The 26,154-nt window shown below is 47.6% G+C and overlaps 1 protein-coding gene across 3 annotated transcripts in view; it reads left to right on the plus strand.

Annotated features, from left to right (window-relative positions):
• The first annotated feature begins 538 nt into the window (after positions 1 to 538).
• LOC142566030 (toll-like receptor 2 type-2) overlaps positions 539 to 26,154 on the plus strand; it is a 45,660-nt gene continuing 20,044 nt past the window's right edge. Inside the window, exons 1-3 of one of the 3 annotated variants that reach the window (XM_075676730.1) lie at positions 539 to 763; positions 24,702 to 25,402; positions 25,481 to 25,585. In XM_075676730.1, coding sequence (XP_075532845.1) covers positions 562 to 763; positions 24,702 to 25,402; positions 25,481 to 25,585 — 1,008 coding nt within the window. In that variant the 5' untranslated portion in view covers positions 539 to 561. Of the gene's footprint in view, positions 764 to 24,673; positions 25,403 to 25,480; positions 25,586 to 26,154 lie in introns of all 3 variants that reach the window. The other 2 variants (XM_075676748.1, XM_075676739.1) reach the window with 2 other exon arrangements.

Below are 26,154 nucleotides of genomic sequence, written 5' to 3' on the forward strand. Positions count from 1 at the left end.
TTGGCTACCTGGGGTTCTTCAGCGTGCGCCTAAATCAAGGGCACGAGTGTTTTTTTGCATTTCGCCCCCATCGAAAACGCGGCAGGGATCAATCCCGTGAACTTGAGCTCAACAGCGCAACGCCATAGCCACCATGCAAGCTACCGAGGGCGATTTCCGTGCAACGAACTGGCTGCTCAGAAAGAAAAGAGAAAAATAATTGTGCGCCGACTTCAAAACCCGGGCAGATATATGAGGGAGGCGGGAAGGGCTAACTGTATGTCAGGCCTTTTCACTGGCGCTAGTATGAAAGGACCGTTACAAAAGTTCAAAACTGAAGGTAATAGCGTAATAGTCAGCTGAAAAGGAAAGAGAAAGAATAAAAAAAAATGTGCAGAAACCCATCGACAGTGATGGTCAATGAGCCCGGACGAACGAAGGAGGGATCGAACGAACGAACAAGTGATATACTGTGGGCGATGCATCATATCTTTTTTTATCGGAACAACAGTGCACGGACATTCGGCGTGTTTATTTTCGTACGGTGCGGCTGCACGAATGCCGCGGAGCCCTCCCGTGCGTATGGCCTTCTGGCAGCGCTGTCTTATCAGTTCCTGCTGTGGCGCGAGCACTTCCGTGCAAGGGCGGACGGACGCCGGCGATAGCGGTTCTGCCGCGCAGACTGTCATCGCAGTTCTCGCAAAGGCCGTCAGTGGCTCTGCCGTGGATGCCGGGGCTGAGCGCCGCGGTGATATTGTCGCGCCGTGCCCTGTCACACTGCGACGTACGTATACGGCCACCTTTCTCGCTTCTTTCTCGAGTTTTGCGCCTTGTACGCCCGTACGATTTATAGCAATATTCTGTGGCGTCGCTCTCTTCAGGAGTGCCCATCGCCGCTATACAAGGCCGCTGACACGCCGTATGGTCGATGCTCGCGCGATATTTAAAGAAATGCGATGCCTTGCCTGCTAAGCGAGACATCGCAAGGCTTGTGCGCGCGGCGTGGTTTCCCATTTGTGCGTATGCTTGCGAAAATGAAGTGCTTTGTTTGTGAACACGCCAAACTGCGTTGCGGTGCTCGCGTCCACTTTGTTTTGTTTTTCGCGTCACACCCGGCCGGCAAATAGTGCCAGCAGACGTGGTGTGGTTGCAAGACGAAGAACAGCAGCTGGTTATCGTGCGGCAATTAAATGAAAAGAAATACTGAGTTTCGTATTATTTTCATTAGAAGTCTAACAAACTTCAGCTACCTAGATATGCTACGCACCCTTGATAACAGCCAGGTCAGGGCGCTCTGGTGAAAAGAGGAATCGGTAAAGCCAATTTCAAGTTATGGCTCTGCTCTGCAAAAATCGTGTGAGCATCTTACCAGTTGGATTTTTAAATGTCGCGTGGACAAGTTAATTAGTATAAGCTTGCTATTCACACATAGTCATTCGTCAATTTGCGCTGACTACATAGAAGAATTGAAAGACGTCGAGTGAAATGCACACAGTGGTGGAGACAGTAATACGGCAGTAAAAAAAGAAGTGCAATAATTCTTCAGCTTCATAGTACGCACTCTTAGATAAAGATCTTAGTAACAAGGATATAACGCGTGCATTTACTAACTTTAACACCGATTATTACCTCTTTACTAGTTTTACGATGATGCAGACTTAGTAGGTGCTGCAGTTACCTACTTTCACAGACCAGGTACTAAATGGTATTACCTCGTCTCACCTACGGTTTACTAAGCTATGTGGTGGCTGTATTAATGCGATGTTTAGACAAACTATAGTCCCTATCATTGTGTTAAAATAAAAGTTACGTTTTATTTAAAAAATTGCGGCGCACATATGTGCACACTATACGTTACACAAGTAGATTCATTTAGGTGCACGTTAAAGAACACCAGGTGGTCAAAATTTCCAGTCCCCCACTACGGCGTGCCTCATGATCAGATCGTTGTTTTGGCACGTAAAACCCCATCACTTGATTTAAATTTTAATTAACGAATATAGATTCATAACTTTGTTTATATATCCGAATAGATAAGTTCCCACAGGTGCAAACTGTGATCCTAAAGGATATTGCTGTCCAGTCATTTCTTTTTCTTCTCTTTGTTTAACTGCACCAAATTAAAAAAAAATCACCTGTGGCAGATAGGACAATTCTAACCGTGGAACTAAAGCACTCAATAAGGCGAACGTTACTTCCACGAGCAGTCAAATGCACAATTGACTAATTAACAAAAGTTCACTAATTATGTTTCGTTAATTAATTTACAGCAGATGTTGTAATTTGCTAATTGTAGCTAGTGAATTTGCCTGGCATATCGACATGAAACTAATTCTGAGGATGGAACCGGTTTCGACATATTTGCCGTCAAACTTGCGGTAAAAAGGCACTGTCCCGCTCATTTCTTAAAAAGAAAACGCCCATTTATGCCTTGAAGAACAGAAGTGACTGGAACGACACTGCATTTCGTCGCACACTTTGAAAATTAAAATCTCGAAACTGATGTCACCCTGAGAGTTCGTTCCAAGTGCATACGCCTTGCGAACTCACGGGCTACAATTCGTAGATTGAAATGTGCGCCGTAAAGTAAGTATTTAACAAATTAATTAGTGTAATTAGAATAATTATTCAATTAAGCGTTTTGATTTCGCGTAGAAGTAATGTCCGCCTCATGGAGTAATTCAGTTCAATGGTTAGAATTGTGCTAGCTACCGCAGGCGATTTTTTAAAAAATTTGGTGCAGATATAAAAAAGAAAACCCCTGGTATACTCATAAAGTCATCCTCAGAAACATGTCGCGTAGTAATCTCGATCATTGTATTGCGCGACGCGTTGTGTTACCCTTTGTCGTCTGTTTCTTTCTGTACCGTGCAGATTATTACACGCAATTTAATGTTCCCGTCACGCATGACCCTTAGGTGCCATCATTTGATTGGTGTTAAATATAACTAAACTGGTTGGCAGTGCGGTCCTCGTTTTCTTTTTTTCGCAAACGTGCATTATTCACAGTTTTCATAAGTAAGCGCTAAAGACGAAGACGAAGGAACACATACGACAGGACTGGCGCATGTGTTTCTCCGACTTCGTCTTCGTCTTTAGCGCTTTTTTTATGAAAACTGTCAAGATGAACCAACTCGCCCAAATCAAGGTATTGGTGCATTATTCATTATGCACTTCCGGAACAGAAGCGACCTAATTAATGCGTTGCAATGGAAGTGCCGCTTGTAAACGAAACAGACCCCGCTAAATTAATTGGGTAGCAAATGCCACTATACTGCTGACATTGCGATCTATGGTTCGTAAACTTAGCACCTGTGCTATTCGTATGAACCAACTCGTTTGGGTAGTAAATGCTACTACCCGTACCGTTACTACCTACGGTTACTGCGATCTTAGCAAACTTCGTGACAAGCCGTTACTACGTGCCTTTCAGTTAGTAACTGGCACGTCCTTTCTTTTTAAGAGTAAACTCTTAAAGAAACGGTCGAGCCAGCACATAACTATTATCCGCCCCCCCCCCCCCCCAACATACTTATAAGGACTATAGTTTATCTAAACATAGCATTAAGACAGCCACTACACAGCATAATAGACCATGGCTGAGGCAAGGTAGTACCTTTTACTAACAGGTCTGTGAAACCTAGTGATTGCTTAGTAAATGCAGCACCTACTAAGTCTGTATTATCGAAGGTGGTAAACAGCTAGTAAAGAGGTGGTAATGGGTGGTAAATTTAGTAACTGCACCCCTTTGTTACCTTTTCACTAACATTTTTTCTAAGAGGGTATGATAGGGGTGGACGAATATTCGAAACTTTCGAATAATAAATCGAATAGCGTACTATTCGATTTCATCTTCGAATCGAATAATCACTATTCGTAAATGCGAATATTTTCGAATACTTTTCAGATATTTCAAAGCGTCAACTGCACCCAAATAAATATAAAATTGGAGCAAAAGTACGGTAAATTCACCCCCGCGGGCATAGTATCGACATAAAACGTGAGAACCTACGTAGTGTAGCAGGCTACGTCGCTTAAGTTGCCACACTTTACAGGTTATACGGCGAGCATTCGTACTCTTTGAAGAGCCCTGTGCATGCGAAGCAACTACTGGTTTGCTTCTAATGATACATCTGTTTATTTTATAAAACAATGCTTCATAACGTACTAATTACAGAAAAGTGCTAACTTTAAGAATACTGGGATGTGAACATCGTTTTATATTCGAAAACTATTCGAAAAGTATTCGATATGCAATTCGATTCGATTCGCTTCTAGCTCTATTCGATTCGTATCCGATTCATTCTCAAAAATCACTGTTCGCACACTCTTATATAGTGTATGACTCACGAATTTAAACATGTTCGCACCAGTATAAATTTGATGTCCCGTTTTCAGCTGAGAATAAATTAGCGCGTATTTGCTACCGTGTTCAATGAAAGCCCCCTGAATATTCCATTAAACATAACGCCTATGGAATGTATTTCGGGCATTATGTACTCGAAGCATCGGGCGTACCTAAAATCATTTGGGCTATTATCGCATCTGGTATTTCATTGCAGAAAGTGTAGATGCTATCCCGTTTTTTATGAAAACAGAGACATTGTTCAGAATAATCGGTTCTGGAAAGAATTAGTAGATTCCTTTAAGATTAGGAAAAAAAGTAAATGCTTGTGTCAAGCATCACATTATCACGCTACATGGTAAAGAGCGTGCATTAAGCGGTAGTAGACATAAGCGTCTGACCAAAAACACTCTATATATTGCGGCTGTTTACACACAACATATACTGAGGGTGAGACCGGGTGTTGACGCCACCGGGTAGTTGATTTATATATATATATGACTTGAGAGAGAGGGAGAGTAAAACGTTTATTGTAGTAGAAGTTGTTTGGTTATGGTGAGTGGAGCCGCTCCTCCAGGACCCCACAGGTTACAGCTGCTCGCCGGGCCTGGTCAAGGGTCGCCAGTTGGCTTCCCAATTCCACTTCCGCGAGTCGCGCCTCCCACGACCAGTTATGGAGAGTGTTTAGCAGCGGCGAGGTGGCAGCTGCCGGACGTAACGCGCACTGGAATGTTATGTGTTCCAATGTCGGTGTTCATTTGCACCACGGGCAGTTGTTGCTGTATTTGTCCGGGTGCATTTTGTGTAGCCTGTATAAATGTGGGGAAAGTGTTTGTTTGCAGGCGGCACCAGTCCCGTGCTTGCCCCCTGTCTAGGTCTGGGTGAGGAAGGGCTTTGGTTCGCCTGCTTAGCCGTTGTAATTCGAGCATTTCTCTCGGCGCACCGGGTGTCGAGGTGTTCTCTTGGGCGGTGTGGCCCGCGGCTCGGCCTGCAATGCCTCGAGCGAAGCAGTCCGCCCGTTCGTTCCCCGCTATCCCCGTGTGCGCCGGGCACCAGGTCACGCAATGATCCATGGTAAGTTCCGTTCCTAGATGCGGAAGACGCAGCCCGATAAGGCCCCCCCAAGGGAGAGGCGGCATGCAGGCGTCCTGCGAGTCCGTCAGCACGTAGGCCGATTGGCCCTTAGCTTCCGCGGCACGTATGGCCAGGGCTATGGCCACAGCCTCGGCCGTTGCAACTGATTTCGTGTGTATGGATGCTGCTGTATGACTTGAGATTCTCTTTAACTAAGCACTTTAGAAGGGATTTGAAACGGACAGAATCAGTTCCATTGCGTGCGGCAAATCATATCTTGGTTTTGGCTCGTTGCGGTCATTGATTTGGGACCCTCGTCTGCATACTATCTGTTACTTATTCATTGTTATTGAATGGAGAATAAGCTGAAACTGAAAACCCCATAATTTAATCAGTTTCATCACGTGAAAGCAATTCATATTAAATACTCAGTGCGCTTCCACTCTTTGGAGACACATATATTGCAGACATTGCAGATATTCCACTCTTTGCAATGGCGAACTGCACCTCCGCCGCGGGTCGGCCCGGCATTGCAATATCTTCGGGATTTTTTTTACAGCGAAGCTGTTTACGCGAACCCTGTGCCGTCGTGGTCGGACTTCGCTAAAACTATCATCATCAGCAATGGCTCGAGCGTCGTCGTCTTTTTACACAGCTGGCTCGTTGGCGCCCCACGGCGCTACCGCGCGAACGGGCTCGTGCCACTGCTCCCGCGTTCGTCGTCGTCGTCTTCCACAGCTGCTGCCTTCGTTGCCGCTCGTCATTCCAGCGAGTGAGTGAGTGAGTGAGTGAGTGAAAACTTTTATTGAGTCTTTCAAGAGTTTCGCGGTTACGAGGTCTCCGTCGTCTTCATCTTCTTGGCGCTGGCGACTTGAGACTTCTCTTCAGCAAGGCTGGGCCCCTATTCCAAGGCTCCACTGAGTCGTGCTGCATCGCTCGCGTGCTGCACTAGGGCCCTTTGGGCCGTGAGCTCGCTGCTGGTGAGCCGACTCTCCCATTGCTCCGCACTCACTCCTCTGCTGTCGTCGTAATGGAGAGGCCGAGTTTACGGGGGTATGAGCCGTTGCTTAAAGGGGTATGGGTCATCCATTGTCTTACGTGACGGACAGATTTAATTTTAAAGCAATTTCATATTGAAAAATCGCAGGCGGCAATGCCGGGCGGATGCTTGTAACCACGCCACCGAGCAAACGCAAGTGACAGCGACGGACTGCGGGCATACCGTCACTGACGTTGTTCTCTCCCTCACAATGGTGGGCCAATTGCGCCCAATACACAGAGCTTTGGATTAATGGTTCCGCACATTCCATCCGAGCTACAACTATGGGAAGACCACGGGTAGTGCGTACTCCGGAGGAAAAATGTGCCCACCGCGAGCGTCACATATTGATAAGTTCGACATGCGGTGCTTCTTCAAGTGGTGGAATCAGCACCCCACTACTATTAGATGCACGTGCATGGACTCGGTATTTGCAAACCCGGATATCTGTGATTTACGCCCAATAGGCATGCGTTGGTTGTATATCGCGATGATCACAAGGCTGTGATTGTGAAATGTCAACACCGTCGACTTCCGTCAACTCAAGAGCAAGCAATGCAAGATTCAACGTCTCCAGACAAAGCACTGCAAGCGGAGGAGGCACACCGAGCAGTACAGACATAAGAGACGAGAACTCAAGATCAAGCGGTAGAAGAGACAACACGGGACCAAGCAAATACAACCATTACACACAAAATTAATTAAAAAAAAACAATCAGATGGTTTTTATTTCAAGCCAAACTTTGCTCTCATAAATGGTGCGAAAAAAAAAAAAAAGGCGGAGCAACTTGCACGCGAAAAGAAAGCACGGCAAAACACAAACAGAAATCTCACGCGCAGCAAAAAATAAGAAAAAAACACTGGGAGGGCCGCAAAAATAGCACTCCTAAAGCATGCTCACCCCGCGAAACACGTAAAAGCGAAAATGAGGTGAAAGAATGGCGAAACCAACGATTTACGGTATAGACTGCTTGCGAAGTTTGACTTGCATGGTGTAATTCACTCGGTGTAACTAACAGAGCTTCGCTGTTCGACCATCTTCACGGAGTGGAAGGGGAGTTTTTTCTTTTCTTTTTTTTCTGCACTCAGACAGGATAGATGGGAAAGTAGCCCTTAACAGCTTCGCTGTATATAAATATAGCACTGTACGCGCCAATGTCAATGTCGTATTGTCAGACTTTATGTGGTGCGGCATTATGTTACGCCGCAAGAGCACAAATATAGTCACCTTAGCATAAGTGCAGTGCCGCTTAATTTACGGCGTTTAGTATACAAACTATAGCATTACAACTAGTGCCACGTCACGCGTCGTTTCGGCGTGCTTCGCGGCATGTGGTTGATGTTAAGCTTTTTACTCTTGTTTTCTCGCCATTTCCCATCAGTAGCCAACTATTGTAGAGAACCACGCGTGATAATGATGAATGGGGTGAGGGGGGGGGGGGATTTGTGTGAGTGTGTGTATCATTGATTACAGCTACATTAGGCGCGCTCGCCAGTATAGGTTGAAATCGCCTCAACTTGGATTGATGCGTTACCCTTGGGAAAAGCGAATTGATAAGGAGTTTATCTAAGGAGCGTTTTTCTTTTCTTCTTTTCTCCTTCTTTTTTCTCTTTCTTTCTTGTAGCCGGCACTCGGCTGCGACATGTACAGTCGGAAATTGACGTAACGCGATAATCCGAGCGCGCGGAACTCCGAGACGTTCCATGCCAAGTGATCGTGCTGAGCGTTCCATCTTAAGGACAGTTCAGCGTGAAAGATCAGATAATGTTAGAGGTACAGTTGCAAGTTTTCGCCGTCGCTCTATGCATGTACTCGTAACGTCAAAATTTTGCGTAATGCGGCTGAAACTATTCGCCCGTACTCTCTGGACCACGCACTCTTGGTGGGGAATTCTTTCACTCACATTGCAGGAAGCGCATGAAAATTCCGCCTTTTTCGTTGACAGAATGTCCTGTGAACATTTTCCCGCGTCATTAATGCGCACGCACTGCACTATTCACCACGACGCATTGCTTACACCCGGCTTACACCCGGTGCATCGCTTACACCCGGTGCGGTGTCTCTGTGCTGATGGCGTTGTGCTGCTCAGCACGAGGTCGCCTGCTCGATTCCCGGCCGCGGCGACCGTATATTCCGATCAGGGCTGGTTGCAAAAGCTCTCGTGCACCGTGCTCGGTGTGCACTTTAAGGGAGCCCGGATGATGAAAAATCAATTATCCGCATCACCACCGCTACGGCGTCCCTTACTTACCCGCTGTGCCCAGTTTCGGGACGTTATGTTATTGCGTTTTGTCCGTTGCTGAGTGGACGTGTTGTATAGCGCAACGTAAAATTGAGTTGTCGATAGCAGTTGACCCGGCGACGCATGCAGAAGGCAGAGGGTGGGGTGGTAGGCTTTTGCGAAAACAAGCTGAGATATGCCCATCGCGAAAGGATATGCGATAGCCATGCGCTGATATGGAAATTTCTTGTCGACGTCGCAACGCGCAAGCAAGGAAATAAAAAGAAAGACGGAGAAAATAAAAAGCCGCTCGATTGGTCCAAGCCAGCACACGTGCGCCTATAGAGCTTGAACAGGAGAAATGCGTTGCATTCGATAGCGGAGGCGAGGATCGGAATACACCTGCCATGTTTCGAAAAGGACGCGAGTTATGAAGTGAATGTGCACAGGCGGAGACGTCTCATTTTTTTTTTTTTTCATTTATTTGCGCAGCCTCTCTGACTGAAAGTTGCGAGAGCGCCAGGAAGTAGCTTCTCGCCTTGCTCCATTTAGAGAAGTCAGCAATTTCTTTGATTGTCAGAAAAATTTACGAAGAGAAGTACTGACGCTGATACCGTTAGCAGAAGAGCCATGCATGTATAGTCGCGTTCAATATAGGCTGCAAAACCGGTGCCCGTGGTCGAAGGGGTTCCAAGACTGCAGGGGCGGCTCCGAGGTAAGAAAAACTGATTTAATCAATACCACTAATTGTGAATGTTTAGTTCTATTTTTATGTCGGCGCCGTTGTGCAGTCTTGGAGCCCCTTCGACCACGTTTACCGGTGCTGCAGCTCATATTGAACGTGATTGTACATTATCACGAGTCGGCCTGATTGTGAGTAGTTTTCTCCACAGGCTTACGCTCAGACAACTTTTGGGCTGTCAAGAGCTGTGAGTTGTACGGATGAGGCCACTTGAGAGAAGACATGACAAATGGTATCTTATTGAAAAAAATAAGGAAAAAAAGCGTCCCGCATTATAGCGACATTCTGTAACGGCAGGTTGTGCGCAGTGTGGACTTATTATTCAGACTGACCTGCAAACCGTACAGTAGTTCATTCTTCTGTTCTGGCAATGCATAGCACTCAACATATACCACTCGTGAGCTCCCTCGTATAGCTCTCATTCCGTTGGCTGCGACTTCTAGAGGTTTTCAATGTCACCACTAAATGGGAAAGTCGTTGAAAAAGGAAAACGGTTACTACTCTGTTTTTGTTCATATATATATATATATATATATATATATATATATATATATATATATATATATATACACACAACGATCATGCATAATGTTCTTGTTTTTTTCTTTTTGCTAGGGAAAGGGATGCTCGAAGGGTGCAATCTGAAGCGCAGTGTATCGATGGATAACTTCTAAGAATGCGGACAGGCAGGTGTATGCCCGTGCCAGTGTGCTCATATTCCAAGAGCAACGTACACCCGTGAGCAAAAGTATACGGACCAGGGATTGCGCGGTAAAACTGATTTTCTCCTCTGCCTGTGAGTGTAACTTGAAATTACAGACTACAATCCAAACTTGTCGTTGCGAATTTTATAGTGCGCTCGTCAGTTTCCGTTTATTCCTATTAATTACGGGGAAATTCAGTTTTTTCGGCTACCCTGTGGTCCGTATACTTTTGCTCATGGGTGTACATACGTGACGTGACATGGCTCGGCACATGACACCGAGCTTTGAGATACTAGGTATATAATTTCCTCTGTAAGAGGCATGGTTTCTACCTACTGTTCTTTACCACCTCCAGATCGTAACTTTCGTTCATTTATCGAGTGATCAGTAAATGATCCGACTAATGGTAGCAATAAACCAGGAAACCAATATAGCACATACGTTAGCCATTGCACAATCATCGCACTAGTTGTGCCACGCGCCACTATACCAGAAGGTATAATTAATTAGTAGAACGTGTTGCAGGGCTAATTCCTTCACGTTGACTGGGAAAGCTAAGCGCGAATAATTTAGACACGTCTCCACCTGCGCCTCGGTCTAAATTATTTGCACTTAGTTTTCCCGTCAAGGTATCATTCCTTACTTGACGGCCCACTCACACGTAGCTATCACATGAGAATCGGGGACCGGATTCACGAAGCTTTTCTTTCGTAAGTGCTCTTTGTGGTTGGCTGGCTGCCTTCGCTATTAATATATCTAGCGTCATGATTGGGTGGAATTTGCTCTCTCGAACAATTGTAGCGTAATATTTTTAATGAATGCAGGTCCAGGGACGAATCGCCCGCCGCTACGTGCAGTATGGCGACAACCGCGTCGTCTGCTACGGCGTGGGCCGTGTTTAATCTCTCTCCGCAGTACCGTGCGCCTAGCGTGGTGACGCGACGTGGTCTTTCTGTATATACAGACGTTCGTGCAAGGAATAACTGCGTCAAAGCGTTCCCGAGAGATATATTGCGCAAAATAGTGCGTGAAGTATTGCAAAGTGCGTAAAGTACGACTCACACACGCTGCAAACATGATAGCTTCGGATTGTAATGCCAATATACGAGAAAACAGAATTTTCTTACGCGGAAACTGAAAGACAAAGCCCTTTTTCGGCTGTCGTTTGAGGTCTAAGTGGCCGCGGCCGCTAGGTGGCGGTACGCTTTTTGGACAGTAAGGGAGGAGGAGTCGGAATGCTCATCTATCAGGGAGCCAAATGGAAAAGAGTAAATTTACAATGTCAAGAATATCTTTGGTTATCAGGTACAATAAGTGGGAAAAAAACTTGGATGGGCGTTACGTATTTGTGGACCGGAAGTAATTGCACAGAGAAGAATAAAGAGTTAGTGGAATGCATAAGCGCTGATATTAAGGGTTTCGGGAATGGTGCTGAAATTGTCCTATTAGGTGACATGAATGCCCACATACAGGATTTAGATGGCTATACCGACAACAACGGCAAGTCAATGCTAGACCTTTGTGAGCAACATAACCTCGTTATCGTGAATACAGGGCCTAAGTGTGAAGGACAGATCACGTGGGAAGTGGGAAACCGGCAATCGACCATTGATTACTGTCTGATGACAGAAGGAATTCATGATAAGTTGAGAGAAATGGTCATCGATGAGGAAGGGTTTAGCAGCATAGGGAGTGACCATAAACGCATCATTTTGAAAATGGGTTATGTAGTTGGGAAAGAGAGCAAGGAAAGCACAATGGCCAGTCCAAATTTGAACGCTGAACAAATAGCAAATATAGTCACTAGAGTTGAGGAAGAATCTGGCAAATGGCCAAGTAAAGAGTGGGAATATGGTGAGCTTCTAAGTGCAATAACGACAGAAATACGGAAAGAGAAACAACATGCTCGATGGAAAAGAAAAAAAAATTACCGACGATTAGGTTACTTCCTAATGCGAAATTTGAGCGCAGCAAATAAGCTGTTTCACCTTTTCGATAGATTGAGGCAAAGAAATCGAGCAACACATGTATGCGCTATCACAGAATTTTTTTTTATTTTTCACACGTATTCCTTTAACAAAGACTCCACTAACAGTTCTTGACAGTCATGAAGGAAGCTTTGTGGTCGGAGAAATAGACTGATATATGTTCGACTTGGTACACCAATGCTTGATTCTCAAAGACGAGATGTATACAAGTGCCTCGCGAGGTTGTCACAGCCGTGGGACGCGTTACGAGCGAGAGGAACGGGATGTTCTCCCGCATAAGTGTTAGGAAATTGCTGTTTGTCTTTATGTCAAGCCGCCACCGATCTGGCTCTCTGATTGCCACCGCACAGGGCGAACGGCAGCGGCAATTTCGGCTCGGGCGGTGCACATATACAGATCCGCCGCCACCGATCTGGCTCTCTGATTGCCACCGCACAGGGGTTGCATTGGAGGAGGAGTGAAGAAAGGAATTAAGTTCGAGCCGGCGCTTTGACAACCGGAGCCTCGCAGGAAGAGGGGGGAGGGGGGCGGCGTGTACACCCAGCGGCAAACGATGGGGGCAGAAGCGCGCGCAGCAAGCGGACAACACGATAAAGGGAGGAGGGAAGAGATAGCAGCGACTGACTGATGCCGCTGACGCCGATAGTGAGTCAACCCCAGCTGCGGAGTTGGTTTCAGGGACAACGAATAACCGGCGCGTCGGCAACTGAAGAGCACCCTATCCGCCACACAAGAACAGGGGGGGGGGGGCCCTTTCCTCCTCTTTCTGCATGGCGGCGACGGTGTTCTATGCAGTCACGTTATCTTGACTCTCTAGCGGCGTCAGCGGCATCCAGCGGTATCAGTCGGTCGCTGCTAGCGCTGGGGGGATGAAAGGGGGGCGGAGCTGGTTACGAGGCCGACGCCGACGACGACGCGAAACCCAGGAACGGACGCCAAAGAGCTGCGCTCTAAAAGGAACCGAAAAGCTGGTGGAACAGCGAGATACGAGAAGCGATCGGCGAACGACAGGAAGCATCTCGAGAGCACAGGCAGGCAAAGAAGGCGCAGTTGCCGCAGGATGAAGTAACCAGTAAATGGGAAATATACCGGGAGAAAAAATCTATGGTTCAAATACTGATGCAAGCAAAATTAAAAGGTGAAAGTGAATGTTGGCTGTCAGAAATACGTGAGAAAGAGAAGGCCGCACCTAGAATATTTTGGAACCACATAAAATTATTAGGCAGGAAGTCAACAACAATACAACAACATATCCTAGACGAAGATGAAAACAGACTGGAAGGAGAAGCGGCAATAAATTACATCCGAAAAGTAACAGCCGAATCTTTCCAAGAACATGACAAGGTTGTATTTGAAGAAAAAAAGAGCATCAAAGAGACCGAATTGGAATAGGAGCTGGTGCTGACAAATTTCAACTGGAAGAAAGCGGAAGAGAAAATTCCTAAGCGCACAGCCACAGGGCTAGACGAGGTTCCCATTAGGCTGATTAATGAACTAGGACTAAAAAGTAAGGAAGCTCTGGTGAAAGCAGTGGAAAAAACTTTAAAAGATAGACGAATACCAGACAGTTGGCGACAAAGTAAAATGAATTTAATTTATAAAGGTAAGGGGGAGAAACATAGAATTCAATCGTATAGACCGTTGACCATTACATCAGTAATATACAGGCTAGCAATGCAGGCAATCAAATTAAAGTTTCAAGCATGGGCATAGAATAATGGCATTTTGGGAGAGCTTCAGAATGGCTTCGGAATAGGTAGGCGTTTGGATGATAACTTGCTTATTCTTACTCAGTGTATTGAAATATCAAAAGTAGAAAACAGACCGTTGTATGTGGCCTTTTTATACATTACAGGAGCCTATGACAACGTAGACCGCAACATTTTGTGGGATATTCTGGAAGGGGAAGGCTTAGGTGACGATTGTCTACAGCTTTTGAGAGAGATTTACCTAGAAAATGCCGTTTGCGTTGAATGGGAAGGGATGAGGAGAAAGTTCATGTCAACAGGGGACTGAGGCAGGGGTGCCCTTTATCCCCGCTGCTGTTTATGATGTACATGGTGAGGATGGAGAGGGCGCTAGAAGGAAGTAATATCGGGTTTAATCTCTCATAAAAACAGGCGAGCGCAGTAGTAGAGCAGCAGCTCCCAGGTTTATTTTATGCGGACGACATTGTGTTGCTAGCTAACAAGCAAAGTGATTTGCAACGTCTGGCTAATATCTGTGGACAGGAAGGCAACAATTTAGGTTTGAAATTTGGTGGTAGAAAATCAGGTGTTATGGTATTCAATGAAAACAGTGAACAGACAGTGGAGATACAGGGCCAGAAAATACCTCGGGTAACAGAATATAAATACCTTGGTATATGGATAAATGAAGGCGATAGATATATGGAAACACAGGAAAAAACAATAACAGTGAAGGGGAAGAGAAATTCAGCCATAATGAAGCTCAGAGCGCTATGGGGATACAATAGGTACGAGGTCCTCCGAGGTATGTGGAAAGGTGTAATGGTTCCAGGACTTACTTTTGGAAATGCGGTTGTTTCAGGGGTATAATCAGGGGTATAATCAGGACTCGACGGGAACCAAAGGTCAGTGGGTCGCCTCGCATTGGGCGCTTACGGGAAGACTACAAATGAAGCTGTGCAGGGTGATATGGGCTGGACTAGTTTTGAAGTGAGGGAAGCTCGCAGTAAAATTGAGTATGAAGAACGGCTGAGGAATATGGAAGAAAGTAAATAATAATAATAATAATAATATTTGGGGTTTTACGTGCCAAAACCACTTTCTGATTATGAGGCACACCGTAGTGGAGGACTCCGGAAATTTTGACCACCTGGGGTTCTTTAACGTGCACCTAAATCTAAGCACACGGGTGTTTTCGCATTTCGCCCCCATCGAAATGCGGCCGCCGTGGCCAGGATTCGATCCCGCGACCTCGTGCTCAGCAGCCCAACACCATAGCCACTGAGCAACCACGGCGGGTAGAAAGTAAATGGGCTGGGAGAGTGTTCAGGTATCTGTACAGGAAATACATTGATTCACAGTGGAGGAAAAAAACAAAAAAACTAGGAAGCTTACCAGCAAGTACGCGGCCTGTAGGGTGGGCAACACAGCAACAAAGAAGGTCAAGCGGAAAGTCAGAGAGGCTGAAATAATCTCATTGGTGGCGGCAATGGAAAAGAAACCTGCCATGAGTATAAACTACATAAGAGGAAAAAACGAAATCAGGAAAGAAACCATTTATGATAACTCAAAGGGAAGCTCATTACTTTTCAAAGCTAGATCGGGATGCCTTAGAACACGCACCTATAAAGCGAGATATAAGCAGGAAAAAGAAGCATGTACTTGCTGCGGTAAAGCTAGGGAAACTATGGAGCATGTTTTATTAGAATGTAAAGACGTCTACCCAGTGGTCGATTTAGGCACCACCGGCCTCCTTGAAGCCCTTGGGTTCAGCGAGAGCAGTGGAAAACAGGTCCGCAATAGAGATTAGTAAGAGGCAATTGGAGGATTGGTAGAAGAAAATAGGGAAACGACAAAAAAAAAAAAAACGGAGACGTACAAAAGCAAAGTTCGCAATAGGGGATCAGAAAATTTGGTTGTGGGAGTTCATCGTGTGTGTTTTTCTTCCCTTTGTTTTTCACCTAGGTAGGACAAAAAGCAGTATAATAGCAAGAGCTTGGTAGCGCAACCCACCGCCCCGTTCCAAAGGAGACGCTCATAACATCCATCCATCCATCCATCCATCCATTGTTTGGAATCGCACCGCTGGTACGATCTGTTGGGAACTCGGCGCTGACGCCCGTGGTTGTACCTGGGTCGCAAGCCCCAAGGGTAGCGTTGGCCTGGCGGCCTGGGGTACAACTGGAAGCATCCGAAGGTCCCGGCAAAGCATGAGTCGACTGGTAACAACAAAACAACTGGTTTATTTTAACATTGCAAAGAGTTGGCGGTCAGGTTGACCGAAGTAGAGAGACGGGAGAGCACTTTACTCAGCAGAAGAAATCGGAGCCCTCCTTTTGGCGTCCGGGGGCAGCTGTTTTTATACTCTCGCAGTTGAGGGCAAGAAGGAACCCCTCAAAAGACGAGCACGTGAATGTACAATGGGCTAATGGTGACGCACACTGTCGAAGCGCTGCCGTAGCACCATGTCGAGCACGATCTCGTAGCACCCTGTCGAGCACGATCTCGTAGCACCCTGTTGTAGCGCTGCCGGTCGGGCACAATGACTGTAATGAGAGGATGATCCCTGCTTTGGCATCGCCTGTTTCGGGCACAATGACTGGAATGAGAGGATGATCCCTGCTTTGGCATCGCCTGTTTCGGGCACAATGACTGGAATGCGAGGATGATCCCTGCTTTGGCATCGCCTGTTTCGGGCACAATGACTGGAATGCGAGGGTGATCCTTTTCTGTCGCATCGCCGCAGTCGCGCCTGGAAACACCTGCCGATGAGTGTTGCGGCGACGACGATCGGGCCAAAATGTCTGCCGCCCCGCCGCAGTCGCGCCGGCAAAACCACGTGTCGCAGGCGAAACGCAACAGACCGCCCCGCCGGGGGAAGGAGATCCCGATGGACAGGGGACTGCATCCGCTGGCCGGAGGGATGTCGCTCGATGATGCTCATAACCGAAGTCGGGCGTCCCTCGACGTTTCTTGAGCGCAGCGCACAGAGAAGGCCTCGTTCTCTCGTTCAGGTTCGCACGGGACACTGCAAAGTGACTTCGGGAGAGTTCACATTTTTGTTCTCGTTCCCGGCAAGCGTTAGAACTACGCTGAAACTCAACCGCTCAGTCAGCAAGCACGGCACAACCCTCACTAAGCCCTGCCAGGCTCTTTCCCCTTTTTATACCACTGCCTAGTTCCTTACAGTAGTCTAGCATCACTCAGAACGCGTCCACAAATTGAAAAATTGCACTAGAAAGCATATCATCACTTTGAAACACTAAACAAAAGCAATATGTAAAAAAAAAAATCCTGCCTCAGGAAGAAAAACATCAGTAACAAACAATTTTGAGGCTGATTCCTACGTTAGGGGCTTCGACTTAAGCCATCGGCGTTACCGTTGAGACTCCCCTTTTTGTAACGCACCTCAAAGGAATATTGTTGTAAAGCGAGGCTCCAGCGCAGGAGGCGGCCATTTTTGGGAGAGATGGTCTGCAGCCATTGGAGAGGGCAGTGATCCGTCTCAATGATAAACCTCGAGCCGGCTAGATAGCATGACAATTTCTGAACGGCCCACACGAGACACGCACACTCTTTCTCGGTGGCGCTATACGCCTGCTCACGACTGGACAGCTTACGACTAGCATACAGGACGGGGTGTTCTACTTCTCCATTTTCCCGTTGGCACAGTACAACGCCCATGCCTCGCTCACTAGCATCGCACTGAACAATGAACCCTTTCGTATAGTCTGGCGATCGTAGCACAGGCTGGCTTGTTAGGGCACTCTTTAGGGCGCTAAAAGCTCTTTCCTTTGTCTCGTCCCAGACGACTGTTTGAGGCTCTGTTTTTCTTAGAGCATCCGTCAGGGGAGCCGCGATATCAGAGTACCTAGGGATGTACCTCTGATAGTAGCCGGCGACACCCAAGAACGACCGAATATCGGTCTTGGTGCGCGGTTGCGGAAAGTCTCGCACAGCGGCCACTTTTATTTCAGAGGGGCGGCGACGACCCTGACCAATCACGTGACCGAGGTAGACAACCTCGGCCTGTGCTAACTGGCACTTATGAGCCTTGACTGTCAAGCCCGCTTCGCGCAGGCGGGTTAGCACTGCCCGCAAGTGTGTCATATGCTCAGACCAGGATGCGGAGAATATCGCTACGTCGTCTAGATACGGTAAAGCGAATTCTTGCTGTCCCCGCAACACTTTATCCATGAGGCTTGAAAAACAGTATGGCGCGTTCTTCAAACCAAAACTCAACACTTTAGGACGGAATGTTCCCATTGGTGAAATGAACGCCGCATACCTACTAGCCTCTTCTGTAAGTGGAACCTGCCAATAACCCCTGACAAGATCTAGGGTGGAAATAAACTGAGCGCTACTAACTTTCTCAAGGCGCTCCTCGATGTTAGGGATCGGATAAATTTGATCCTTAGTGATGGAATTAAGCCTGCGGTAGTCGACGCAAGGACGAGGTTCCTTGCCCGGTACCTCAACTAAAATCAAAGGGGAGGTATAATCACTCTCACCTGCCTCAATAACACCGAGCTGTAGCATTTTCTTTACCTCAGCCTCCATAATATCGCTCTGGCGGGGTGACACCCGATACGCCTTGGATCGTACTGGCTCTGTGGAGGTAAGTTCTATATCATGAGTAAGTACAGAAGTCCTACCAGGCCTCTCAGAGAACAGACCTTGAAACTCTTGTAATAGCTGGTGTAGTTCGGTTTTCTGCTCAGGCGACAGCGGCGCTTTACTGATAAGGTCACTAATGACTTGACCGGTGTCTTCCCTGTTCGTCACTGAGCCTAGTCCCGGAAGCTCGACCGGAAGCTCTTCAGGAACGTTTACCATCATGCACACCACTGCTTCCCTTTGTCTATAAGGTTTGAGCAGATTACAGTGGTAAACTTGCTGTGCTTTCCGCTTTCCTGGCAGACTTACCACGTAGTTAACGTCCGACAGTTTCTGAACAATTCGTGCTGGGCCCTCCCACTGCACGTCTAGTTTGTTGTTTAGCGATGTGCGCAATATCATGACCTCATCGCCAACCTCAAAACGACGGGCCCTGGCTGTCCGATCATAATAATTAACCTTGGCCCTCTGCTGGGCCTTTGTCATTGCTTCACCTGACAACTCCTGTGCCCTTCTTAAGCGTTCGAGGAGCTTAAGCACGTACTCCACCACGACTGGGTCGTCGCCCCTACCATCCCATGATTCTCGAAGCATGCGAAGCGGAGATCGAAGCGAGCGACCGTACACCAGTTCAGCTGGCGAAAACCCCGTAGCCGCATGCGGCGCGGTCCTTAAAGCAAACATCACCCCAGGCAGACACAGCTCCCAGTCAGTTTGATGTTCAAAACACAAGGCTCTCAACACGCGCTTCATGACGGAGTGGAGCTTCTCAACGGAATTCGACTGTGGGTGGTACACTGAGCTGTGTAACAGCTTTACCCCACACCTTTCGAGAAAAGTTGTCGTCAAAGCGCTAGTAAACACTGTGCCCTGATCTGATTGAATTTCTGCAGGAAAACCAACTCGCGCAAATATGGACAGTAGTGCATTAACTATCTCAACTGAGCTGAGTTCTTTAAGCGGCACTGCTTCAGGGAACTTTGTCGCTGGGCAGATCACAGTCAAAATGTGTCTGTACCCCGTGGCTGTTACCGGCAGAGGTCCCACAGTATCAATAACGAGCCGTCTAAAAGGCTCCGTAATGATAGGTACCAATTTCAACGGCGCCCTCGATTTGTCCCCTGGTTTGCCCACCCGCTGACAAGTGTCACATGTCCTCACGAAATGGTCTGCGTCCCGAAAACACCCTGGCCAATAGTACTCTTGCAAGAGACGGTCCTTAGTTTTCTTAACTCCTAGGTGTCCGGACCACGAACCCCCATGCGACAAGCGCAACAGATCCTGACGATAGCATTGAGGCACGACCAGCTGATCGAACTCCACTCCTCTGCGGTCTAGATACTTCCGGTACAGGACTCCACCTCTTTCCACAAAACGCGCATTTTTCCTGGCGATACCTTCCTTAACATTGCAGCGTATGTTTTCCAGGCTGCCATCCTTTTTTTGCTCGGCTAACAAAGCCGACCGGCTGACTTTTAGCAACCTATCAAGTCCGTCTGACGTAGGCGCGATGAGCAAATCAGTAGATAGCTCTTCTAACTTTCCCGTGTCGGGCGTTTCCTCTCCAGTATCTGGCGCCTTCAACGCTACAGACTCAATTTTATTCTGTTCGGGCGTGCTCTGAATAGCAGCTTGCTGCGCCTCTGACCCTTTTTCGTTGTTTGATAACGTCGGCCCCGCAACTACCGCCTTTGCAGCGAGCTCCCGAACCTTCGACCTGGTTAAGGCCTGAACACTAGCTTCACCAAACAAAAGCCCCTTCTCGCGCAGGAGGTGATCGGACATGTTTGAAAATAGGTACGGGTACTGGGGTGGCAGCATAGATGACACTGCCGCCTCTGTCTCAAGCGTTCCGAAAGGTCCTTCAATAAGCACTTTTGCTACCGGCAGACACACGCTATGAGCTTCCACGGCTTGCTTGATCCATGCGCACTCGCCCGTGAACATATGGGGTTCTACGTAAGACGGGTGAACTACATCCATCGTAGCTGCGGAATCGCGAAGCACTCGGCACTCTTTCCCGTTCACGAGGAGGTCTCGCATGTAAGGCTCGAGAAGCTTCATGTTCTCGTCAGTGCTGCCTATTGAAAAAAACACAACTTTTGGTGTTGTTTCCGGACACTGCGCCGAAAAGTGACCCGGCTTCTGGCACGTATAACAAACGCCCGCTCGCCTCATCTCGAACCGCTTTCTGCGTTCGGCTTCGGCTGCCGCCGTCTCTTTACGTTTGGTCGGACTGCTTTCACTTGCATCCTCACTACGCGTGTTCCCCTTTGCTCTCATGGGTGTGAACTTCGGCCTCTCAAACTTCGAGCCAAATTCACCCTTTTGACCGTCCTTAGCTCCGCGAGCTCGACGCGTCACAAACTCCTCGGCTAGCTCAGCGGCTCTAGCCACCGTACTCACGTCTGGCCTATCCAAGACCCAGTATCGCACGTTCTCAGGTAACCGACTATAAAACTGTTCTAGCCCGAAACACTGCAGAACTTTATCGTGGTCACCAAACGCTTTCTCTTCTTTGAGCCACTCCTGCATGTTCGACATAAGCCTATACGCAAACTCTGTATATGACTCACTTTTGCCTTTCTCATTTTCCCGAAACTTCCGACGGAACGCCTCCGCAGACAGCCGGTACTTTTTTAGCAGACTCGATTTTACTTTGTCGAAATCCTCTGCTTCCTCTCTATCCAAGCGAGCGACTACGTCGGCCGCCTCGCCGGGTAACAAAGTGAGCAAGCGCTGTGGCCACGTTTCCCGAGAGAACCCCTGCTTCTCGCACGTTCGCTCGAAGTTAACCAGGAACAAACCAATGTCCTCTCCAAGCTTAAACGGCCGCATCAGGTCAGTCATTTTGAACAATACGCGTTCTCCTGCACCGTGTGCCTGACTTCCATTACGAGCGCGTTCCATCTCTACCTCAAGACGCTTCATTTCCAAAGCGTGTTGACGGTCACGCTCTTGTTGCTCTCGCTCTTTCTGTTCTTTACGTTCACGCTCTTCTTTTTCTTTCTGTTCTTTAAGTTCGCGCTCCTGTCTTTTTGCAGTCTCTCTCTCTTCAATGGTCTCAAGGCATTCCGACAGCTCGTCATCCTCAGCCTCTAACTCAAGAATAGCCTTTATCAGTTCCGGTTTTCTTAGTTTGTCTGAGACATCCAGACCCAACTCTCTTGCAAGCTCCAACAATTTCGGTTTGCGCAACGACTTCAAATCCATGGCTGCTCTGAATGCTGCTTTCTCTACTGCTTACTATTGTCTTGCCGCAACTAACCCGGCAGCAACGACAACCACAATTACCAGCTCTGTTTCTAACACTAACAAAAGCCTGGCAAAGCTCAGAAGAAGAAAGTCCCGCACTCACCAAACCTCGCAGGCAGGAATTCCGCGCAGTCGTTCCGCTGCAGGCAACCAGTCGTCACACAGGGCTCGTTGCACTGCTCCCGGATCGTCGTTGAGCTGCTCAGCATACCGTCAACTGCATCTCTTCGCTGCTGGCCTCCGTTGTCGCGATCTCACCGCTGGCAGACAGTTGTTTGAAGTCGGAGGCGATCTCACCGCTGCCAACCAGATGTTTTGGATCGCACCGCTGGTACGATCTGTTGGGAACTCGGCGCTGACGCCCGTGGTTGTACCTGGGTCGCAAGCCCCAAGGGTAGCGTTGGCCTGGCGGCCTGGGGTACAACTGGAAGCATCCGAAGGTCCCGGCAAAGCATGAGTCGACTGGTAACAACAAAACAACTGGTTTATTTTAACATTGCAAAGAGTTGGCGGTCAGGTTGACCGAAGTAGAGAGACGGGAGAGCACTTTACTCAGCAGAAGAAATCGGAGCCCTCCTTTTGGCGTCCGGGGGCAGCTGTTTTTATACTCTCGCAGTTGAGGGCAAGAAGGAACCCCTCAAAAGACGAGCACGTGAATGTACAATGGGCTAATGGTGACGCACACTGTCGAAGCGCTGCCGTAGCACCATGTCGAGCACGATCTCGTAGCACCCTGTCGAGCACGATCTCGTAGCACCCTGTTGTAGCGCTGCCGGTCGGGCACAATGACTGTAATGAGAGGATGATCCCTGCTTTGGCATCGCCTGTTTCGGGCACAATGACTGGAATGAGAGGATGATCCCTGCTTTGGCATCGCCTGTTTCGGGCACAATGACTGGAATGCGAGGATGATCCCTGCTTTGGCATCGCCTGTTTCGGGCACAATGACTGGAATGCGAGGGTGATCCTTTTCTGTCGCATCGCCGCAGTCGCGCCTGGAAACACCTGCCGATGAGTGTTGCGGCGACGACGATCGGGCCAAAATGTCTGCCGCCCCGCCGCAGTCGCGCCGGCAAAACCACGTGTCGCAGGCGAAACGCAACACCATCCATCCAATGTTTACCATAATGTCGATTACGGTCGCAGCGCACGCTGTGCGACAGATGCAACGGGCAGAGCGCCCACGCATCAAGGACAGCTACATTGTATGTGTGTGTGTTTAGAAGAAAGTTTATTTCAACAAGAGACGATACGAACACTGAGTCACAATCACGGCTCAATTTGTGCATTGTATGCACACGCGCGCCCGCACGTGTGTGGAAGTGCAGCATACTTCCTCATTCTTGTAGGCCCTCCGCCTAGCGCAAGTGCCTTACTGAACTAATTGAATGTGTCAAAGTAAAATGCGTCAGAAAATTCGTAAAGTACAACTTGCACAGAACCTGTATATATGAGAGCGTCTGATTGTAATTCGATTATACGAGAAAACATAATTCTGTTACGCGGAAGCTCAAACACAAAGCCATTTTCCAGCTGCCGCGGCCGCTAGGTGGCGTGCGCCTAACTACTAGTGCTACTAGTGGACAATGAAAGAGATTTGCACACACTTGCGAATATGTGTGGCGACGCGGCGACAAATCTAGGCCTTATGTTTAGCACAGAGAAATCGGGAATTATGATCTTCAATGAAGAGACAAGTAATTACGGGGTGTCAATTCAAAAGCAAGTCGTACCCATAGTCAAGCTATATAAATGCCTCTGCGTTTACATATACGAAGGAATAGCATACTCAAGCACCCGCCAAGACAATCTGAAAATAAAGGGGAAGAGGAATGCAGCAATAATGAAACATAGATCACTTTGGGGCAACAATAAATTTGAAGCGGTGCGTGGAATTTGAAAAGAAGTAATGATACCAGCGCTAACGTTCGGAATTGCCATTCTGTGCTTAAATAAGGATATCATTTCGGGGCTGGAAGTTAACCAAAGTTCGGGGCTTTGGGCGCCCGCGACAAAACCACAAATGAGGCAGTGCAGGTTGATATGGGTTGGGCCTCGTTTGAAGTTAGAGAAGCGCAGAGCAAAATTAGTTTTGAGGAAAGACTCAGGAGCATGGATGAAAATAAACGGGAGGCTAAAGTACACAAGTATCTGTACCTGAAAAGCGTGAACCGAGGAAGAGGTTAACAAAGTTGGCAACCAAGTACAAGGTAATTGAAAGTGTAAATAGACAACCAGGAGTCATCAGAAAGAAAGTGAGAGAAACAGAGACAGTGAACTGGATGCAAAGAATGGAAACAAAAAATACCGCGGAGATTTACAAGAATACGAAGAAAGAAATTAGAAGGGAAAGTCTGTGCGATAAAACGAAGGGAAGTGCCTTCCTATTTAAGGCCCGAGCTGGTTGCTTAAGGACAAAAACACACCGCAGCGAATATTCGCAACTAGGTGAGGCATGTGTATGCTGCAGCAAAGATCTGTAGATCAATCAGCACATCCTAATGGAATGCGAAAGGATTCGCTCAGTTAACCTGTAGGTAACGTACACCTTCCAGAAGCGCTTGGATTTAAAGTGTACAGAAGCATCAACTCGTCAGCAGTCGAGATAAGCAAGAGACGTTTAGAGTAGTGGTGGAAGAAAGGCAGGGAAGGCATTGATACGACCGGATCTCTTACAGTCATAGCTAGCGTTACAAGGCAGATTTTGAAGGGAAAAAAGAAAAAAAAAGATTAAGGAGATGTATACAAAAATGCTAGATAAAAAACATGTATAGCATACCTGATTAAACCAAGCAGGCTAGGTGACTGTTTGTCACCGCCCCGTTTCAAAGGGGATTCATTACGTAATCATCATCGAAGCACGTAAGAGGAATCTCGATGCAGTACACGCCTCCTACATAACTCGTTTCGACGGCGGCAGTACGTGGAGTCGCTATATTGATTCAATGCTAAACACATTACCGTCGACAGTCATCGCGAGATTGGATTCTGCAGCAATTTCTTTTTTTGCTACGTTTCAGTGATGCGGTCACTGCCACATGTGCGCAGGGATGAGGACCACGGCGCCGCTGACCTGCGTCGTGCTCATCGCGGCTCTCGGGCGGCACCTGTGCGAACGCGCAGCCCGGTCGGGCTGCCCGCATCTCGGCGGCTGCGCCTGCATGAAGGTGCGCCGCGGCCTCCGTGTCCTGTGCAATGCCACCGTGGACGGCGACGCTTTGAGCGCGGACATCTCGAAGCTTGCAGGCTTCTCGCTAAACGCGCTCATATTAGACGGCGTGAACCTCACAGTTCTTCCTTCGCAGTACTTTGAGAACCTCACAGTCACGTCTCTGTCCCTGAAGAACACTCCCCTGCAGTCCACAACGAACGGCAGCTTCCAAGGAGCCAAGATTCTCTCGACGCTGCACATGGGAGGCAACAGGCTGTGCGCGATTCCGCGAGGTCTGCAGGCGCTGCCGACTCTGAAAATTCTGCGGCTGCCGGACAACTACATAACCAGCCTTGAAAATATACCACCACTCGAGAACCTGACGGAGTTGGACCTATCGGATAATCTCATCGCGAGGCTCAACGGTTCTGACTTGAGAGGTCTTGGCGGCCTGAAAAAAGTGCTACTGGCAAACAACCTCATACATTTTATGTCACATTTCATCTTTAAAAGTGTGAAGCATGTAATGTTTGTTGACTTGCACAACAATTTTCTCACAAGCATCTTCAACGCCTTTCAAGGTCTTGATGATATCATGGTACGTACGATAATACTGCATGGTTGCTTGTTTTGTTGTCACATTTCATTTATATAACATTTTTTGTTATTATTATAGCATACTGCTCACGACTCCGGATCGAAGATAGAAACGGGCCCGAATTATTCAAGAACTGGCAATACAAGAAAATACGGCAGACCCAACGCTCTTGTTGGAATCAATGTTAAGCCAACCTTTCTTGAAAGGTTTCAATTAGATTCTATGCAGAGATACATATGATGCGAGTAAATTATGCACATACAACAAACATGTTGGATTGGATTCCATGTGAAGCGATACGTTCGCAAAGCTGTTAGTTAAATGCTACATAACGCAAATTACGAGCAATCTCATGCGATGTCTATGCATCGCACAAGTGCCAGCTTTAGTATCGTGTAATGTTTATATGCACTACACCGTTCGCAAACTATGCCTGAATGCAAGCAGGAGTTCCTGCACACGCACAGTGCGAGACCTCAACGCATATACGTTGCGCGGCCGATGTCGGTCGACAGATGAATGGCGAGAAGTGTTAGCAGAGAGGTGTAAAACACACGTACAGTCATGTCTCGTTTTTTATGGACGTTTCCGTTTCCCCAGGAAAACCGTCCATAATGTGAGTCGTCCGTAATAACGAATCAAGGTTAAATAAAAGAAAGGCACATTGAATTATAAGCACAGGGAAAGCGCGTGCACCAACAGGCTATTTACCCAAAAATTGAGGAAAAGAGAGTTTTCTCCGATGACTTTGA

The sequence above is a fragment of the Dermacentor variabilis genome, chromosome 1 (assembly GCF_050947875.1).
Source record: "Dermacentor variabilis isolate Ectoservices chromosome 1, ASM5094787v1, whole genome shotgun sequence".
Classification (NCBI taxonomy): Eukaryota; Metazoa; Arthropoda; class Arachnida; order Ixodida; family Ixodidae; genus Dermacentor; species Dermacentor variabilis.